Source organism: Tenrec ecaudatus, chromosome 3 (genome assembly GCF_050624435.1).
Source record: "Tenrec ecaudatus isolate mTenEca1 chromosome 3, mTenEca1.hap1, whole genome shotgun sequence".
Taxonomy (NCBI): Eukaryota; Metazoa; Chordata; class Mammalia; order Afrosoricida; family Tenrecidae; genus Tenrec; species Tenrec ecaudatus.
In genome coordinates this window covers 182,301,485-182,322,889 of record NC_134532.1, presented here as the reverse complement: position 1 = coordinate 182,322,889, position 21,405 = coordinate 182,301,485, and the positions used below count along the sequence as shown (strand labels likewise).

The 21,405-nt window shown below is 36.5% G+C and overlaps 1 protein-coding gene and 1 non-coding gene across 5 annotated transcripts in view; one reads left to right on the top strand and one right to left on the bottom strand.

Moving 5' to 3' along the window:
• UBE2K (ubiquitin conjugating enzyme E2 K) overlaps window positions 1–21,405 on the top strand; it is a 48,819-nt gene that overhangs the window by 14,834 nt on the left and 12,580 nt on the right. For 2 of the 4 annotated variants that reach the window (XM_075544415.1, XM_075544414.1), the window contains 2 exons: window positions 8,217–8,310; window positions 14,207–14,265. The exons of 1 other annotated variant lie outside the window; for it this stretch is intronic. In XM_075544415.1, the coding sequence (XP_075400530.1) occupies window positions 8,217–8,310; window positions 14,207–14,265 (153 nt within the window). The remainder of the gene's footprint in view (window positions 1–8,216; window positions 8,311–14,206; window positions 14,266–21,405) is intronic. One more of the 4 variants, XM_075544418.1, reaches the window with a different exon arrangement.
• LOC142444080 (small nucleolar RNA SNORA72) lies at window positions 11,260–11,390 on the bottom strand. Its single transcript, XR_012783755.1, has one exon. It is a non-coding gene; the product is annotated as a small nucleolar RNA SNORA72 (small nucleolar RNA).

Below are 21,405 nucleotides of genomic sequence, written 5' to 3'. Positions count from 1 at the left end.
CAGAAATCCAAATAACCATTTTGAATTTCAGATGAAAATCACAGGTCAGCTGAATTTGCCTCCTTGAAACAGCTTTCCCCCTAGCCCCATTGAATGAACTCTGCTTTTATTTCTTAAGTTAATACTGTGTCATTCTAACCACTTCTTGTTTTAAGGGATATTAGAAAATGCTTTTTAGCTCTTCACAGTTCCCAATTAAAACCAAAGTTTCATTTGTAAGAAAGAAGGGATGAAAGGAAACTGGATAGACAACTAGCAACTGTTGCTTTGTAAGGGAGGGTTAGTGAGAATGAACTGAAGTTACCAGCTGGGAACCAAGAGATGGTTTTCATAGGGGTCTGAGAATGTGGAGATTTAGAAGGATTTGGAACATATTTTGAAAGTAGAGTCAACAGAACTTCCTGCTGATTAATTAGGTGTGGTTGCCAAGTGAAGGTAAAGAAGATTAGGAAAACACCTCGTTTCTGGTTATCCACTAGATAGATGGAGTTGCTAATTTCTGATATGGAAAAAAAAATGAGGGAGGAGCAAATTGCAAGCTTGGGACAACTTGAAGAATTTTGCTTTTGTCCATGATAGATTTTTTTAGTTGAATCTATGGGTCTGGAGGTAAGGTTTGGAGAGATTTGGACAGTTTACGATATATAAGGAGATTCCAAAAGTTTGTGGGGAAAGTGAAATGAAAAGATAGCGGTGGCATTTTTCCTCCGAATTTTTTAAACCACCTGCTATTTAAAGCCCTAGACTGGAAGACTTAACTCTCGGAGAATTTGATTAGGAAGGAGGGGCTCAAGGACAATTTTTATTCTGAGCCCCTAACCCAGTTTAAAGTGGAACTAAGGAGAATTAATTAAAAATTGTTAGCTCTTAGTGAGTTATTAGGAAGGCTGGAGAGAGTGGTGTCATAAAGCCAAGAGAAGACTGTTTGAAGAAGATCAGAGTGAGTCAACTTTGTCGTTTTGCAGAAGGAAGAAAGAAGCCTTTTAGAGACACACTAAGTGGTCCAGTGGTGCTCTGGACCAGCACATTCTCATTGGAATGGTGCAGCGAGAAGCCTGATTGGAGCGGGTTGCTAAAAGAATGCTAGATGGCAAAATGGCAGCTATGGCCAGTCTGTGTTTTGCTTTGAGAGGAAGATAGAAACGTGAACATAGCTGGAGAAGAAGATGACGTGACAAACTTAAAATACATGTACTCTATATACTCGTGCATGAGCTGAGTTTTCCAGCAAAAAAATTTTTTAAAATCATTTTATTGGGGCCTTGTATAACTCTTAAAACAATCCATACATACATCCAAGCACATTTGTACATCTGTTTCCAGCGCATTTTTAATGTAGTTTTTGTGGTAAAATTAGGTGCCTCAGTTGATACTTGGGTCGACTTATCCTCGAGTGTGTATAGTGCATATTCTGATACATTTTTAACATACATAGTGTGTTAATTAATGTTCAGGAGAAATTTATTATGTTGGAGAGAAGGAAAGTAGTTGTATGTATAAGTCTTCAAGCAGAACAGAGGGACTAGAATACAGCATTATTAGAGAAATTGGTCTTTAATAGAAGCTGTTGTTAGGTGCTGTCAAGTCCATTTGGACTCTAACAACCCTATGTACAACAGAACAAAACACTGCGGGGCCCTGTGTCTTCCCACAATTGTTCTTACGTTTGAGCCCATTCTTGTCAGCCACTGTGTCAAACCATGTCATCAAGGTTGTCTCCTCTTTTCATTGCCCTTCGACTTTACCAAGCATAATGTCCTTCGCCAGGGTTTTATCTCTCCTGATAATATATTCAAAGTATGTGAGGTAAATTCTCTCCATCCTTGGCCTGGTCCCATAGTGATTACACAGGCTGCTAACTGCAAAGTCAGCAGTTTGAAACTGCCAGCTTCTTTTTGGGAGAAAGACAAGGCTTTTTACTCCAGTAAACAGTTACCGACTCAGAGATAGGAACAGTTTTACCCTATCCTATAGGACAGTTTTGCCCACTGAGCATAGATTCAAGTGCATGAATTTGGGAGTTTTGAACATAGGAAGACACAGAATTTTTGAAATGTTTTCTTGAATTATGAGTTAAAAGTTATCTGAACATGAAGATACAAAAGGAGAGCATAGGAGTTTTAAAGAAAGTGAAAAGTTGTGGGGTAGCCATTGTATAATAGAATTGTTAGATAATGTGCCCATTTTGGATTAGTGGTCTTAAATTTAACATGAGACCAGTTAATGATAGTTTTCCTCCAACAATGATTAGCAGCTTGGGACAGACACAGAAGCTTGTTATTTGGGGAATGAGTTTTGTAACTAGCTGGGGCTTTGCCTTGTGGATACCATGAAGGAAGAAAATATTGCAAGTATTTTTGAGAGAGAGTTCTAAGTTAGATAAGGAGACAAAGACATTAGAGTGATTCATGCTTGAGAAATGGTGAGGTTTCAAAGAAGTCAGTTGTCTCCTCTCCTTTATGATAATTTAGAAAGATACAACAAGTAAGCCACAATTTTGTTGGCCACAGGTAGCTAATGTTGACATTACTTCCTTTTTCCTTTTACCAAACCAGGATCTTATATGGACACTATTTTTCATCTTTTTTCCCCTTTCATTATACTTGTGTTTTCTTTAATGACATTGGTCATTCCTTTTTAATGACTTTGCTGCTTGAGCTGTTTAGTCACCATTCTTTTGTTGAACATTTAAGTTTCCAGTTACTACATAATAAGGAGCCCTTGTGGTTACAAGTTGGGCTGCGATCCATGTGGTCAGCTGTTTGAAACTACCAGCAAGCAGCTCCTCAGGAGGAAAGATTAGGCTTTCTATTCCATTTAGCAGTTGTCATCTTGGAAACTCAAATTGAGATTGCGGTGAGTCAGCATTGACTTGATAGCGGTAAATTCAGTTTTGCTTTGGTATTACATACTGTTCATAGAATATCATTAAGAAACTATCTGCCCTAATAAAATGTAAAAAAAGAAAAGAGGAGAAAAAAATGATTAGGGCAGGGACTGTACAGATGTGCTTTATACAATTGATGTATATATATGTATGAACTGTGATAAGAATTGTATGAGCCCCTAATAAATTGTTAAAATTAAAAAAAAAAAGAAACTATCTGAATTTATTTCCCTAAGATTTGGGAAGAGGAGGGGAACTGCCTATCTTTTTTGAAGTGTCCTATTTTATCATACTGGCACCATTAATATAATCTTTAAAACATAAATGCTAAATAGGAAAAACCAGCTGTTCCATTTACCTCCCTCCAGGTGTTCCATTTTTATTAAGAAAATTTTAAGTAGAAGGTTTGAAAATAGTTCACTACTTAAGTTAACATTAAAAAATTTTTTTTTTTATTTTAACAATTTATTGGGGCTCATACAATTCTTTTCACAGTTCATACATATACATACATCAATTGTATAAAGCACATCTGTACAGTCTTTGCCCTAATCATTTTTTTCTCTTTTCTTCTTTTACATTTTATTAGGGACTCATACAACTCTTACCACAATCCATACATATACATACATCAATTGTATAAAGCACATCCATACATTCCCTGCCCCAATCATTCTCAAGGCATTTGCTCTCCACTTAAGCCCCTTGCATCAGGTCCTCTTTTTTTTTTTTCCCCCTCCCTCATATGCCCTTGGTAATTTATACATCGTTATTTTGTCATATCTTGCCCTATCCGGAGTCTCCCTTCCCCCCTTCTCTGCTGTCCCTCTCCCAGGGAAGAGGTCACATGTGGATCCTTGTAATCAGTTCCCCCTTTCCAACCCACTCACCCTCCACTCTCCCAGCATCGTCCCTCACACCCTTGGTCCTGAAGGTATCATCCACCCTGGATTCCCTGTATCTCCAACCCTCATATGCACCAGTGTACAGCCTCTGTCCTATCCAGGCCTGCAAGGTAGAATTCGGATCATGGTAGTTGGGGGGAGGAAGCATCCAGGATCTGGGGGAAAGCTGTGTTCTTCATCGATACTACCTCACACCCTAATTAACCCATCTCCTCTCCTAAACCCCTCTATGAGGGGATCTCCATTGGTCGACACTTGGGCCTTGGGTCTCCACTCTGCACTTCCCCCTTCATTTAATATGATATATATATATATATATATATATATATATATATATATATATACATATACACATACATACACTTATATCTTTTTTTTTTTGCATGATGCCTTATACCTGGTCCCTTGGCACCTCGTGATCGCACTGGCCGGTGTGCTTCTTCCATGTGGGCTTATTTGCTTCTGAGCTAGATGGCCGCTTGTTCACCTTCAAGCCTTTAAGACCCCAGACACTATCTCTTTGATAGCCGGGCACCATCAGCTTTCTTCACCACATTTGCTTATGCACCCATTTGTCTTCAGCGATCCTATCATGGAGGTGTGCAGTCAATGATATGATTTTTTGTTCTTTGATGCCTGGTAACTGATCCCTTTGGGACCACTCGATCACACATGCTGGTGTGTTCTTCCATGTGGACTTTGTTGCTTCTGAGCTAGATGGCCGCTTGTTTATCTTTAAGTTAACATTTTGTCCACATATATACAAATATGCTCGATACAATTGATGTATGGATTGTTATAAGAGCTGTAAGAGTCCCCAATAAAGTGATTTTTTTTAATAAAAAAATGAAAGAAAAAAATAGAACGTTACCATTTTGCTGAGGGTTGGAGATAAAATTCACTACCCAAAATTTTGGCTTGCATCTCTTAAAAGCAAACTCCTTTTTAATATTATATAATCATATTATTTAGTTAACAAAGATTGATAATTTTTTTGAAACCATCTAATATTCAAATTCATATTTATAGTTCCCCAGTTAACCAAAATATTGTTTTGTTTTTTTAAATAATGTCTTTCATAGCTTTTCTTTTTTTTAAGTCATTTCCTACCCAAAGTTTACATGTTGCATTCAGATATGTATTTTTGTCTTTTAAATTTTTTTCTAAAACAATTTATTAGGGGCTGTCTTTTAAATGTTTATCCTGATTCTCCACATGCATGTTCACTGATTCTTAGGAAGTCTTAGGGTTTGGCTTAGTATTTTCTCATTGTTATTCTTTAACTTGTATTTTCTATCAATTGAGAGGTTAGGTGAAAGATGTCATAAGATTAAAGTTAAAACATTATTTTAAAACATGTTTACTCCCTAATAATCATATTGTGAACATGTACTGGCAAGTTAATTTGTATTTAGTGCTACCTTACAGCACAGAGTAGAACGCTGCCATAGTGTTTCCAAAACTCTAAATCAGGGTCCTCGAACTTTTTAAACAGGGGATCAGTTCACTGTCCCTCGGACTCATTGGAGGGCTTGGCTATAGTTTTAAAAAAACTATGAAAAAATTCCTATGCACACTGCACATACCTTATTTTGAAGTAAAAAAACAAACGGGGCACAAATACCCGGCGGGCGGCATAAATGTCCTTGTCGGGCCGCCGTTTGAGGACGCCTGCTCTAAATCTTTACAGAAACAGGCTGCTGTGTCTTTTTCCTGTAGAGTGACAGGTGGGTTCAAACTGCTAACCTTTTGGTTAGCTGCCTAGCACTTAACCACTGTATCACCAGACTTAGTAGATAACTTAGGCTGAGTTCTCTAGAAAAGTAAAAGCTAGTGTTGTATGCATGTATGTACATGTGCATATGTATGTACATGTGCATGCGTATGTACACATGCAGAAGATCTTTATCTCCTAGGAATGGCTCATAGTGTTGTAGAGACTGGCAAGTCCCAAGTCCATGGTTCTGGTGTCAGACTAGAGGCACCTCCTGACTCACAGGAGTGGAGGCAGCTAAGGTGGCAGATCACTGGTTCATAGACCGTAGAGACTGACAAGCCTCAGGACCTACAGGCAGTACTCTTGGCCTTTGGCTAAAGTCCTAAGAACTGTAGGTTAGATAATTATGAACCCAGTGCAGAATCTAGAATGAGCAAAAGCCAGAAGCCCCCTTAAAATTGATTGACTCATCCTATCAGATCACATCATGAAGATGATGATATGTATATAGAATCTATATCATAAAAGGAAGGGGATACCATTACATAACAGCCAAACTGCATAGTTAACATAAGGGACAAACCACTGAGAATTGTTGCCCAGCTAAGTTGACACATAACCTTAACCATCACCCAAAAAAACCCCTGCCATGGACAGTAAGCATCTAATTTTATAATTTTTTTGAACATGATAACTAACAGATCTCTTTGTAAAAGTGTGGTTATGCCCCGTTCTCTCCCCTCTTACTCCCTTTTGTGAGCAACTCCCCTGGGTGAGTTCAAACCAGCAAAAATCATCTTATACCATTTCTTTTTAAAATTATGAATAAATCATTTTGTAGTGGGAAAATGAGATATGAGGATCTATAGATAACTTTAAAAGCATTGATGAGTTGTGTTGAATGTAAAACTGATGTGGTCTGTAAACCTTCACCTAATTCACAATAAAAAGTCAACAAAAAGCACTGGTGATTTATAAAAACTGAGTAATTTTGTTTGTTTAACTTAAATCTTAGGAAAGAAGTGGAAACCCATAGTTACATTGTGGCTTCTTAATAGATCAATGAAAGTCTGATGTTTCCAATTTTCCTCTTAATGTTATTTATTCTTATATATACAAAGTATTTTTACCATTGCTAATTTTTTCCTTTTTTACCCTTTCTAAAATTATACTCTTATATTCCACTGCGAAGTACCAATGATGATAAAATCTTAGGCCATGGGAGAAAACATTTTAACATTTTTGGGTAAATAAATACTTAGAGAAAAAGTAAAGCCAAATGTAGAAAGGGTTATGAAATAACAATTAGAATGTTTTTGGTACATGTAAAAGTAGATATTTTAATTCTAAACATTCACTACAAATTACAGTGTATACTCAAGTATAAACTGACCCTAATATCAGCTGAGGCACCTAATTTTACCACAAAAACTGTATTTAAAGTATGCTGGAAAACTTGGCTTATACATGAGTATAGATGGTAATAAGATGTTATATAGCATCTTTAAAATGTGGTATTTAACACTTATGTATTATTTCTGTACCAAATAGTCCATATTAAAATGTTAGTATATGAAAAGAGGAAAATTGTTGCCTTCTGTAGTGAGGAACTGGGTGGAGATGGGGAGCCAAGAACCTTAAAACAGTAATACTTAACACACTTTCATCCATTAAATAAGCTTAAGAATGGCTCAAAAGTAAATATTCTTTCCTCTAAGGTATTAGAATATATTGTGTCAGTTAGGTGAGTGGAATCAAACATGAAAAAGTGAAGACAAAAATAATATAAGAAACGTACATTTTAAACATTCTGGAAAGTGGAGAACTTACCTTATTAGGAATACTGACCAGTCAGAGAGTAGTATAGGTTTAAAATTTTAAATGGAGCACTCGTTTCGTTTGTAGGCACGTATTGGTGAATGTTCATGTGAATCCGACAAGAGGGCTTTCTAAATTATTTAAGGCAACTGGTTGTGGACTCAGTGATGTTATAAATGTGGAAGTATTACTTACTCGAAGTGTTGAGTGCAAAATGAGTCGATGTAGATAAATTTAAAATAGAAATCTTTAGAAACATGAGGGTTTTTTTTTAAATTACCTTTCTTTCCTCTTGCATGTAATTATACTGTTACCCTTTTCTCCAAAGCAAGTAAGCAGAGAAAAACAATTTAAAAAGTCATTAGAAGGTTCTAGTGAAGCATTTATGCCTTTGGAATGTTCATGGGAAGAGAAATTAAGGATGACTTGAGCTTTCACCACCCTGGTGGATGGTGCCGGATTTCCATCCGCAAGCCTAACCATCTTGGATTGTCCTGCTTAGCTCAAGTGAGATGGCTCATAATGACCCTGACATTTCCTTTATCTGGATAGAGCCCCCGTGAGATCGACCACTTTGGACCTAACGTATATGAAGTCGGCAGACATAAAACAAGTGTCTACCATTTTTCTCTAATGCCATTCCTATAACATCAACAAGCTATTATTCCAAGTGGTATATTATTAAAATAGTACATGTCCATTTTGTTATTTTCTTTGTCTTAAATATTCTTGAAAGTGGTTATTTAAGTCCATCGTAAGCACAGACTTGTTTTCTATAGAGCAGGCAGGCAAACTTGAAAAACGGGTTTCAAGATTTTTATAGGTAATACTTTAAAATAGGCTTTTTCTTGCTGACATAACTAACATTTATTTTCTGTTTATTTTTAAGACGAGCAAAAATCAAATTAAAGTAGATCTTGTAGATGAGAATTTTACAGAATTAAGAGGAGAAATAGCAGGACCTCCAGACACACCATATGAAGGCAAGTACTTTTTTGTATATAAAAATATTGTGCATATTAGAACTTGTCTCTGAAGCATTTGCATCAGAATAACCTTAAGGAGCCATAAATTATAGACGCTAATATCATTTGGCTTAAGATATACAGCAATTTTTAAATAATAAATTTAGATATTTCTCTCGACTGGTTTTCTTATTGAACTTTAACTATTTTTTTCCTTTCTCCAAATTGGATTTAGCAGAGCTAAGTTATCGGTTGGTTAATTAGGTTAGAGCACAACAGTGCAAACCAAGTAGTCTGTTAAGTCCCTAACTTAGATACAGTAGACTCTTGGTTATTCTTCCTGTGATAGCGATAACAAACTGGTTCTAAATTGTGACCGAGACAATGTTTTTTGTCGTGTTTCGTTTATGTGGTAAACTAGTTTCCCTTTTAGCAATTGATAATCGATTATTTCGTAACATTCATTGGTTTTTAAAACTCCTTTCCCTGTTTTTCATTTAGCATTTTATTCATTCATGTCTTTATGTACAGGCAGTAAGACCACATCATTGATTTTCTTCTTTACAGTAGCTTGGAGAGTTGTTTATAGACACAGAGAAGAAACCTTTGCTAAACTTTTGTATTTATAACCCACATCTGTAGCTACTTTAGACTGATTGTAAGATACAGAAAGTACAGTTTTTTAAATCCTTCATTAGTCAACTCTTCAATAATGAGTACTATTGTAAAATTGGGTTTTAATGCTGGACAGGGCAAGGTGTGACAAAATAATAATTTATAAATTATTGAGGGCGCATGAGGAGAAGGGGGAAGCGGGGAGAGAGGGAGGGGAAGAAAGAGGACTTGATGCAAAGGGCTTAAGTGGAGAGCAAATACCTTGAAAATGATGAGGGTAAAGAATGTACAGATGTGCTTTATACAATTGATGTATGTATGGATTGTGATAAGAGTTGTATGAGTCTCTCATAAAATTTTTTTAAATTGGGTTTTATAGGATAATCAGATTTCTTGTATATAATAATCATTCAAATATTTGTTTAATAGAAACAAAATAACACAATCTGTAGCAATATAATTTATTGAGCTCTTATAGGAGCTTTATTGCCTCATTCAATCCTCCCAATGAATCTTATGAGGTATAAGTACAGTTATTACTGTTTCATAGATGAAGAACCTTAAGCTAGATATAATTTGTCTAAAGCCAAATCCCTACTAAGTGGCAGAGCTGGGATTTGTGTCCTAAATGTTTTTTTCACTTTAAAGCCTATGCTTTTAATAACTCAGCTTTTTAATAACGCAGCATTGACTGAATGTGTCCACTTATAATGTAGCGGTTCTACAATTTTATAATGAGCAGTTACTAAAAAAAATCCCTAATATTCTAGAATAATGTTTCCATTCTCAGATTGTTTTCTATGGGCTAGGATGGCTCTGCCATAGTCTACCAATTCTTAAATGATACTGTTTCATAGTTCATTATATGAACCATTGTTAGATATCATCATTTGATTTTTTTCATAGTATTTATTGATTGCCTAATATTTGCTAGACCTGGAGTTGGATGCCTTCATGGGCTCTCTCTTACACAGTCCTTTTGACAATCAGTAGATAGAGGAGAAACCTTTAGTACCTTATAAAAGTCGAGTGCTTGTCCTAATAGCAGATACTCTGTACCTGTAAGGATACACTAGCTTCTTGAAGGCAGACATTATAAATACTCTTGAGTTACTTTTTCGGTTTAGGCATCTTGTTAAAAAACAGGCTAGTAACATTCTAGAGCTTTTCTAACATTTATTTTTGTAAACAGGGCATTGAGTTAAATTAGACAAAGAATGGTCATTATCTTGGCAGCTCTTACTACTAATAAGTAGGTGTTCTTTTAAAATTTGATACTGTATGTCTATTTGTAGGACAATCGAGTTATAAGTATGCCATGTTCTTAATTGGTTAGAAATACATTTGGTTATTTTTAATTGCCAATTTCTTCTGTTGCTTGTACAGTGACATTTTTATAAACTTTTTTGATAAGCTTTTTATTATACTAGGTAAATAAATATTGCTGTTAGGTTTCCACTTCATATACTCATGGGCTTATTCTGGTATGGACGGCTTCAGACAAGTGCTCCCAGTGATGTACTTCTCTTAGTCCTCTGAGGGTTACCTTCCAAAAAGAGGTCCACTCAGAACAGTGCCTTCTGGTGGGATCTGCTGGGCCAGTCCAGCTCTCTCTCTCTCTCTCTCTCTCACTCTCTCTCACACACACCCACACACACACACACCCCACCCCCACCACCCCCTCCCTCTAGGCAGGTTACAGCAACTGTTTTTGTTGAGACTCCAAAAAGGTCCTCTTGGACACAGGATGATCGCCAGCACTTGTTGGGAAGTTTTTTTTGGTTGGGAAATTTTAATGAAAATTCAAAACTGCGTAAGATAAAGGTCAGGAAGGTTATGCCAATGAATTTTTTAAAATATCATGAAAAAAATGCACCTGCTCAATTATTTACAAGTAGCAAGGACTGTCCTATAAGAATTTCATTGGGACACCTTACCTCATCCACTCTTCAGCTCTAATCTTCCCCTTCAAGCTTCCTTTTGTTCCCCAAACTCAAAGAACATTTCAGATGAGCACAATTGAGTCCCTCATAGATGCTAAGACTCTCTCATTTGATTTAAATGGAAGAGTTTGGAATTCTTTAGAGGAAAGGTTAGAGATGGCAACACTGTCTTCAGAAGCATATAGACCTAACTAGAAAGTATTAAGAAACAGTAGCCTCACGTTTTCATGTTGTGTTGAATAAAGATTTCAATGACTTTGTAGCAGTAATTTTTGATGTGTCCTCATAGTTCAAATAGATTGTTTAAAATCTGTTTTTTATTATAAAACTGTTAAGGGAAACTTTTAATTTGTTTAGGAAGAACATCGTTTAAGGACATAAACTTAAATGCTTTTTCTTTCTTTTTTTAACTTATCGCCATCACTTATAAAGCAAGGCTCAGGAAAAGAACTCAGCCTGGGGGCACATGCATGGTTTAATATAGCGAATGTTTAACCTGCCCTGGCTACCACAGAACCAGGACAGCGAGAATATGCGCAGGATGCTTTTACTTTCAAGTTTGAATATGGGTGAAATATTTTGATAATATTAATTGTTGGAGAGTTTTTTTGTTTTGTTTTATTTTTAATCTCCTTAGCAAAATTCTGACCTTAAAAGTTAAATCAAAAATCATTTTTAAGTAAAAAGGCAGTTTATGTGGCATTTAATCATCCTTTCTTTCTAAAAGCTTTTAAAATTTGTGGAAACTTTGTTGATATGTGTGTTTGTGTGTGTGTATGTCACTTATTTGCTTTTTTGCATTAAATAAAACTTTTAAATGATTAAGTCTTAATATTAACAGCCTGTTTTCAGTAAGTAAATATTTTTCATGAAAGCGGCTTAACATGCATGTGGTAAATAAAGTTTCTCTAGTTGTGCTCCCTTCATATCAAATACCGGTGGCTAATGTGTAATAGTCATGTTGAAAGTTACTAAGGAATATATTAATAGCATGTAAATAGAAGTAGGATTTTGGAGACTCAAGGGTGTTTCCAGCATTATTTATGTAGTTCTTCTGGAATTGCTTCTCTTACACTACTTCTAGGGCATTGTTTTTGGACATTCCCAAAGAAGAATGTTGCATGGAAGGTTAATGAGAAAGTAAGCTTTATTTAATCAGGAAAAAAATGGGATTCTTAGGAAGGTAGAGGAGACTATGTTATTTATTCATGCCAAATTTACTGTGTTAATATTTGAGGCTAGCAATATTAATTCTGAACACAGGTTGTTATTTTTTTAAATACATTTCTTCAAGGGCCTTCCTTACCTGTCTTTACTATTTTGTTTGTTTGATTTCTTTTTTTGTGTGACTACTTTTTAATTTATTGCTATATCTTCATTGTGATCTAGCACCTGGTTCAACTCATTCATCAGCATTGTCAGACTAGTGAGAAAAATTTGAGAGACTTTAGAATATACTTAGAAAATTTCAGACCACTGACTACATGGAATTTTGCAGTCAGTAATTCCCATTCTACTTTTATTTATTTGTGATAGAAATATTAGATAAATCCAAAAGTAGAATAGTATAATGAACCTTCATGTATTCATTACTGAGTTTTAATAACTACCAGATCCTGGCCAGTTTTTTGTTCTTGGTTTTTATTTAATGCATCTTAATAATTTTGTAGCAAATCTCAGACATAATTTCATCTGTCAGTGTGTCTGCAGCACATTTGTATTTGCTATGCTTTGGTGTAGTAATCTATATTAAAGTTATGTTCTTAAGATTGCTTGGTTAAAAAGAAAATTGCATGGCTTCTAAGGCGTGGGATCCTAATCTAGCCTCTCATCCAGTGTAAGACTTTCCCCTTCAAAATTTCTTGAGAGATAGTTATCATCTGCTTGAATGAATAAGTTATAGGAAACTAGATAATTTTTAAAAAGCTTATATGTATACAATTACTCTTGGATAGAAAACTCTTACACAAAGAGCATATTTAGCTCTGAGATAACTTCAAAGCACATGGACACCCTCTGTTTATAGATCTTTAGTCAATACTTCTTTGTAAACATTTTTATTTTGTGTAGCCATTTAAAGGAGAAGCAACCATATTTTTAATCTGACATTTTGCCTTCTTGACATTTTATTAGGATACAATAAAATTGGAACATTTTTGTGTTTGAAGAAGTTTTATTGTTCAGTTTGTGGGATAATCCGTATGATTTGTCTCTGTTCCATCTATGCCTTTGTACCTTTTTACCTTCTATTTCCCTTTTTTCTAAGTTTCCTGTTTTTTACAATTGGGGCTGATTAGAGAAAAGCCAATGAAGATGATTTTTTTTTTAAACGTTTTATTAGGGGCTCATACAACTCTTATCACAGTCCATACATATACATACATCAATTGTATAAAGAACATCTGTACATTCTTTGCCCTAATCATTTTTTCTTTCTTTTTTTTTTCTTTTTCCCTTTTCTTTTTTACATTTTATTAGGGACTCCAACAACTCTTACCACAATCCATACATATACATACATCAATTGTATAAAGCACATCCATACATTCCCTGCCCCAATCATTCTCAAAGCATTTGCTCTCCACTTAAACACTTTGCATCAGGTCCTCTTTTTTTCCCCCCCTCCCTCCCCGCTCCCCCCTCCCTCATGTGCCCTTGGTAATTTATACATCGTTATTTTGTCATATCTTGCCCTATCCGGAGTCTCCCTTCCCCCCCTTCTCTGCTGTCCCTCTCCCAGGGAGGAGGTCACATGTGGATCCCTGTAATCAGTTCCCCCTTTACAACCCACTCACCCTCCACTCTCCCAGCATCGTCCCTCACACCCTTGGTCCTGAAGGTATCATCCACCCTGGATTCCCTGTGCCTCCAGCCCTCATATGTACCATTGTACAACCTCTGCCCTATCCAGCCCTGCAAGGTAGAATTCGGATCATGGTAGTTGGGGGGAGGAAGCATCCAGGATCTTGAAGATGATTTTAACTAGTACATCAGGACTAGTTAAATGAACTGATTAGTTCTTTATCATTGGATTATCTATAGATTTGAAGTAATCATATACCTGTATGAATGGGTAGTCCATATGCTTTCATTTTTGTTTTATTTAGACTAAAGTTTGCAGTTTCCAGATCAAATAAATTTTCTACTCAGTTAATACACATTTTTCATATCTATATGCTTTAAATAAATCTTAAAACCATGTACTTTGATTGTCTTATTTTGGAGTATCAACTCTAAATCAAATTTATTAGAATTGAATCTAAGATAGTACATGTTTTTTAAAGTCCTATCAACGTGCGTGGCATCATCTCTTTGAGGCAGGCAGCATGCTTAACTTTCTGTTTTCCCCCATTTAGGAGGAAGATACCAACTAGAGATAAAAATACCAGAAACCTATCCATTTAATCCCCCTAAGGTACGGTAAGCCTCTTTTTGTGCATGAACTTTGAAAGTATAGTACATTTCTTGGCCCATTTAGTGCCTATTAAAACCATAGCTTTCTGAGTTGTGTACCATGTAAGAATTTAGTGTGGATAAGATTTCATGAACTAGCAGAAGTTTTGCTTTTGCAATTAAATTAAAAGCAAGTTTATTCAAAGTCAGCCAGTGATGGCTTTAGACAAAAATAAAATGTTTATCTTATTATGGCTTAAATTCTGTCTAGAGAAACATCCAGTGTTCCTAAATTTATAGGAACCCTAGACAAGTAGAAAGAGGTTCCTACTTGCCTCAGAGAAATATGCTTTTTAGGGAAACTGAATTCTATACCAAATAGGACTAATACTGTTACTTCTTTTATAGAACTCAATTTTAACAGGGGGAAATTAGCAGATAAGATAAGTACATCGCGATTAATTTGAACAAAAGTAAAAAGATAAAAGTGGGGCGGATGGAGGGATGGAATAGAATGCTGGAGGATCATATAAAGCATGGAAATGTGAAGTTATACTCTGACTCAGTGGTTCTCAACCTGTGGGTCATGACCCTTTAACAGGGGTCCTTATCCCGTCAGAAATACATGTTTTCTGATGGTCTTAGGAACCGAGACACTGTTCTCCTCTATCAGTCCCCAGGTAGGTCTGCCCATATGCATGTACACCCACATAGGAGGACCCGGCATGAAGCCAGTTTTCTTCTCCTGCATCCACTTTATTTTTGTCATTTGACTTCTGAGCGTTTTTGTTTGCTATGTTATTTAGGCTGCCTTCTGTCTTTGCTAGTCCTACATATGCTTTCTACTGCTGTTCTAGAACTCTTCATGAAGTACAGTTTTCATCTTCTTTCTCTGTGGAAGGCTGAAACTCCTTAGTTTGGCATTTAAAACCTCTCGTAACCCAACCCAGTCTTGTTTTTCACTCCTAATTTTCTACTACTCTGAAGCCACCTGTAGCAGGTGTTTCAATATCCAGCCTAGACTATTTGCTGTTTATCTCACTGCCTTTGAGTCAATACTGACTCCTAGCACCTCTGTAAATCAGAATAGAACTGCTCCTGTGGGTTTGTGAGACTGCAACTCTTTACAGGAGTAGAAAGTCTCAGCTTTGTCCCAAGCAGCAGCTAGTGTTTTTGAACTGCTGATCTTGAGGTTAGCAGCCCAGTGAGTAAGCACTCCATCACCAGGACTCCCTTTGCTTATTCATAGATTATAGGAGAAGGGAAATGACATGAGGTTGGCATCAGATCTCGAGAGCTTCCAAGGCCGATTGCCACAGGGCAGAGGTCAGACACTCTCCCCCCACCCCTTTCAAGACCCATGCTGCTTTTCAACTAGATGTTATAACTTAGTCCAATGGCCACAGCAATTCTGACAGTGCTCACAGTGGTGAGATTTTTTAGGGAAATTATCAGGCTACAGTTCAGGTGAGTAATGCTCAGAATACAGTTGTTCAGTCAGGGCAAGTTGCTCTATGGTTCATGGCCACTTAGCTCAGGCAATGTTACAAAGCAATTGGACAGTTGCCCTTAGGAGCCTTGGTGTCCTAGTAGCCATGCGTTGAGATGTCTAACCTCAAAGTCAGCACTTGAAAACTACCAGCTACTCCTTGGGAGACAGCCAAGGCTTTCCTACTCCCATGAAGAGTTACAGTCTTAGAATCCTCGTAGGGCAGTTCTACCCTGTCCAATAGGGTTGCTGTGAATGAGGATTGACTTGATGGCAGTGAGTTTAGTTTTATTAAGTGCCCCAAGGCATGCCACTTTGTAAGTTAACCTGAAGGCATCAGCTCTAGTAGCCAATTCAGTTCCTCCAGCCAGCCTCCTGCCGAAAATCACTCATTTCTACTTGCTCTCTGGGCTGGGAAGTCCAGCATGCTTGTCTCCTGGTTCTACTGTGGCTGCTCCTCTGGTGTCAGAGCTGTCTCCTGGATCAAGGAGGTGTCATGCACACTCCTGGCCCTTCTCTCTTACTGGTAGTAAATGCCTGCTGGCTCCCTTACACACACACACACACACACACACCACCACCACCACCACCACCACCACTGCCACCCCAAGATGGCTCTTTTATACCCAACAGAATGGCAGTCATCATTGACAACCTGTATAACCACTCACAACTGAATCATTAAGTTCAGTCATTACCTACACCTTCTTACCTCTCGCTGTTTTACCCAGATCTTTTAAGAAAACGAAGGTCATTTGGTGGGTATAAAAAAAAGTCAAGTTAGGCCTAAAGAGCCATAATAAACAATGTACTTTATTGCATAGATGATGCTTATTCTATGTTTTTTTCTGGTATTATTTGAGTTTTTGTCTATTTCCATATTGTTTAAAATGATCTATCTCCCTCTACTCTCTCAAAACCATTTTGTACCATATATTTAGTACTGATATGTGTACCAATTTGCGTCTCTATCTTAACTTTCATGTTTTTGACGTTAGGGACAATATCTTCAACTTTGTTGTGTTCTATAGCTTGCATGATAACACATGCGAATAAAATTTGGCTGAAGATTATACAATGGTTGTAGCAGTACATTGGCAAGGAGTTGCCAGAGTCAGGCAAGATTCAGAAGAGGACAATGGAACTAGGGATCTTGGGTCAAAATAAAGAATGCCAGAGAATGTTTACTTGTGTTTTATTTACTGCTAAGGCATTCGACTATGTGAATCAGCAAACTGTGGCTAACCTTGAGCAGAATGAGGATTCCACAACACTTGTGCTCAGGCAGAACCTGTGCATGCATGGATCAGGAGGTAGTTGTACAAACAGAACCAGGGAATGATCCTACATGGTTTAAAATTAGGGATGATGTGCAACAGGGTTGTATCCTCTCACCATATTGTTCCATCTTTATGCTGAGGAAATCACCAGAGAAGGCAGCTTACATGAAAAAGAATGTAGCATCAGAATTGTAGGAAAGCTTATTAACAACCTGCAGTCTGCAGGTGCTACAACCTTGCTTGCTGAAAGTGAGGAAGACTTGAAGTGCTTGCTGGTGAAGATGAGAGACTGCAGTTTTCAGTATAGATTATAACTCCACCGGACCGCTGGTAATAACATGGAAAAATGGAGAAAGGAATGAAGTTGTCGAGGATTTTTGTCTTGCTTGGATCCACAATCAATGCTCATGGAAGCGGCCATCCAGAGATGACTTGCATTAGGTAAATGTGCTGCACAAGACCTTCGTGGAGAATGGAAAAGCAAGGTGTTTCTTTGAGGACTAAGGTGCACCTAACCCGAGGCATGGTATTTTTCCATTGCTTCATTTGCATGTGTGAAAGTTAGACACCGAATAAGGAAGACCAAAGAAGAATCGAAGCATTTGAATTGGCCGGAGAAGAATATTAAAAGTACATTGGCTACTTTAAGGACAAACTGATTTGTCTTGGGAAAAGCATGGCCAGAGTGCTCCTTAAAGGCAAAGGTGGCAGACTTCATCTTACATACTTTGGAACTGTCAGGAGAGACCAGTCCCCGAAGAAGGACAGCATATTTGGTAAAGTTACAGGGGCAACGAAAAAGATACAAGGTTTCAATGAGATGGGTTGACAGAGTGGCTGCAACAATTTGACCTAGCAGCAGCATAGCTTCTAGCCAATGACCTTGAATTTATGTGGGATAGCAGGTACTCGGAGAATCTTGTAGAATTTACACAGAACAGACGGTAAGAGGAATTCTGAGATGAATTTGGATCACTCACTAGTTTGGGATGCTCACTTTTTTGGTGTGCTTATACGCATATACTTTGATATATACCCTGCTGATTTTCCATTATAAGAATAAGTCATCAATATTTGTTGTGAAGGACAATTTTAAAAATTCAGTTCTGTTGTGCCAGAAAGGACACATTCAAGAGAAAAGATGTTGCATTTACCGTCAATAATACATTCAAAATCTATCTTCAAGTTCCATGCTGTCAGTACTAAGATAATATCCATATGCCTACAAGAATGATCAGTTAATAGGACTATTATTCAGATGTACATACCAACCACTAGTGCCAAAGGTGAAGAAATTATAAAGATTTTTACCCACTTCTACAGATGTTCAGAAGCTAACTAGCTAGCACCAGTCAGAACAGGGCCAGGAGCCAACTTTGAAAGAAGCCATCAGTTGCTCCTTTGTTAAATATAAGTTGAGCTGAAGAAATTGATAAAAGGCATGACAGATGCAAATTAGGATGTGGATTATATCACACCTGGATTTAGAGACCATCTTAAGAATAGATTTGAAGTAGTGAACTTTAGTGACCAATTGTGGGTGACATCAAGGACCGTACACGGAGAAAGGAAAGCTCATTAAAAAGACAGGATAGAGAAAAACGACTAGAATAGATGTCAGAAGAAACTGAAACTTCCTCTTGAATGTAGAGTGGCTAGTGTGTGCACAAAAAGACGAAGTGAAAGAAGAGAACAGAAGGTTTTTAATAGGTGATTAGCGGAGAGAGTATTACAATGAAATGTGCAGAAGCAAGGACTTAGAAACCAAAAGGAAAAGATGTGCTTGGCACGTCTCAAGCCGAAATAACCGAAGAAGAATTTACCAGTTTAACATTGAAAGCAGAGTTAGACTAGACCTTAGTAAATTTTACCCAGTGCTAACAACTACCACTTTAAGAAGCTTTTCCTAAAATAATTCCTCTGTAAGATCATTTAAAAATAATAGCACTGACACGTAAATTGTTCTGTAAATTGAAACTCTGTAGAATTCAATTCACTACTGATGAAAATGGTAAGTATAGAGTTGACATGACTCAGAATTTTCACTTCTGCATATCTACCCAAAAGAAACAGAAACGTTTGTCTCCACGCTGTACAGACAGGCGGTACATGAGTATTCATAACAGCACTGTTCATAATGGCAAAAATTAAATACAAGCCAAATATCCATGAATTAATGAATGAATAAAGTAGAATATACTCATGCAACAGAATATCATTCACTTTAAAAATAATTACATGGTTGAACCACAGAAATTAGGCACCAAAATGCACGTATTGTATGGTTTCGTTTATTATTTAAAATACGAGAGGGGTCATTCCACGAAGGCAGTTGTTAAGCAGTGACTTAGTGGAGCAGTGACTGCGGTGTGCGCAGTGTTGGTGGAGCGGGGAGAGCGAGTGGCTCACTGTTGGGCTGTGGTGATGGTTCCTGAACCCCGAGAGGCTCAGTTAGGTGCTTGTTTGGGTCCTCTCGTCTTTAACAGCTCCAGCGTGGCTGCATAGGCCCGACTTTGCTTTTAGGTGCTTTAATATATTTCCTTTAGTTCTTGAAGTAACTTTGAAAAAAATTTATTCAACATGCATTTCTTATTCTTAGAAAACTTAAAATTATCTTTTCATTTTTGTTTCAATGAGAATGTACTCAGCCAAGCCTATATTGATCAACAGTTTGTACATGTACATTTGAGTGATGTTAATTAAAATCTGAGTTGTGCACCATTCTCACCCTCCATTTCTGAATTGTTCTTCCTCAATAAATAAAACTCATTGCCCCCTGACCTTTCTATCTAATCTTTTGACTTGTTAGTTTAATAAAGTTATTAAAAGAGCAAAATGTGAAATGCATTAATTTTTACTTGTTAGCTAAATTATTGTCCAATTTTCTAAACGTTTAGAAGACTTTGGGAATGTTTTTGTTTTGAGGTTTAAAAAATATCTCAGGACCAGTGTTTCCTGATATTGAGCAGGTCTTCATAGCTCCAGAAAGGTTGAAGTCCATGAGAATTTTAAATTCTATTTTATATTTTTCTCTTTTGATCAGTATTGCTTCAATAATAGTAGTAAGGAACTATCTGGTACTTTGGTCTCATGGCTGAATAGCTTTTATTATCCTCTTCTTTTTTTCAATAGAATGAGAAAATATATAAAGTATATGAAAATTCAAACTAAACTGAGTTTTCTATCTTGATTTCTGACCCATATTTTTGCTAACTCATTCTTTGAGAAGTTAAAAAGTCTTCCAAATTTGTCAAGCCAAATTTATATCCCTTTCACTTTAGCTAGTTACTTATAGTTGGAATTTAGCATTTTAAATAAATATGCATCTCCCTTAATAGCAATAAATTTTAATAGTGCATGTTATTGAGCACAGAGTAAAAATATATATATATATGCACTAATTGGTAATAAAAGATGAAATGGAAATATTAGGGAGTGTTTAATTTCCTTTCTGTATCATGTATTCACAAATGTTTAATATATAAATTCAGGTTTATCATTAGACACTATGAAGTAAAAGCTGACGTTAGCTGGTTTTTTATGCTCTGCACAGTTAAAATCTGAGAAAAAGCTTAAAACAGTCATTTATGTTAACGTGGACACAGAAATTTTTGTTTTATCTCAAACAAAATTGCTGATCAGAAGGACATAAGTTAACTCACAGAGAAAGCATAGGAGATGGATTCAAAATGTTTGTAGAAAACTCCCATTATCTTTTAATACAGTTATTTCACAAAATTTTTGAAGCCCCTTGATAACTTGGGTCAGTTGGATATAGTGTAGAAAGCATTTTATCTAATACATACCCAAAAACTTAACTGCCATTGTATCGATACTGACTTATAGCAACCCTACAGTATACAATAAATGTTATTTCTAGTTTAAACTGTAATATATTCCATTGGTTAAAACAACAAACAATGACCAGTAAAAGAAAAACCTATTAGATTATTTAAAACCTCTAGTCCAGTGATTTGTGCATTTATATACTGGAAAGTCAGTTGTGCATTTTACTCTCTTTCCTGAGGTCACCTAAATACCTTCATATGTGAAATTGAGGATATACACCGCTTTTAATGAGTACCCATTTCTGTGCATGCATCTTTAAAATAGCATTTTGCACAAGAAATTAATTGAAGCTAGTGTAATATTGTAACCTGGAATTCTCATGTACATGAAACTGGGAGATCTTTATGGAAATAGAACTCAAATTCTCTACCATGAAGTAGAGACTAAAATTGTCTATTATAAGAATTAACGTGAGCACATAAGCAAATACGGTAAAGAAAGCTGATGGTGCCCAGCTATCAAAAGATATAACGTCTGGGGTCTTAAGGCTTGAAAGTAAATAAGCAGCCATCTAGCTCAGAAGCAACAATACCCACATGGAAGA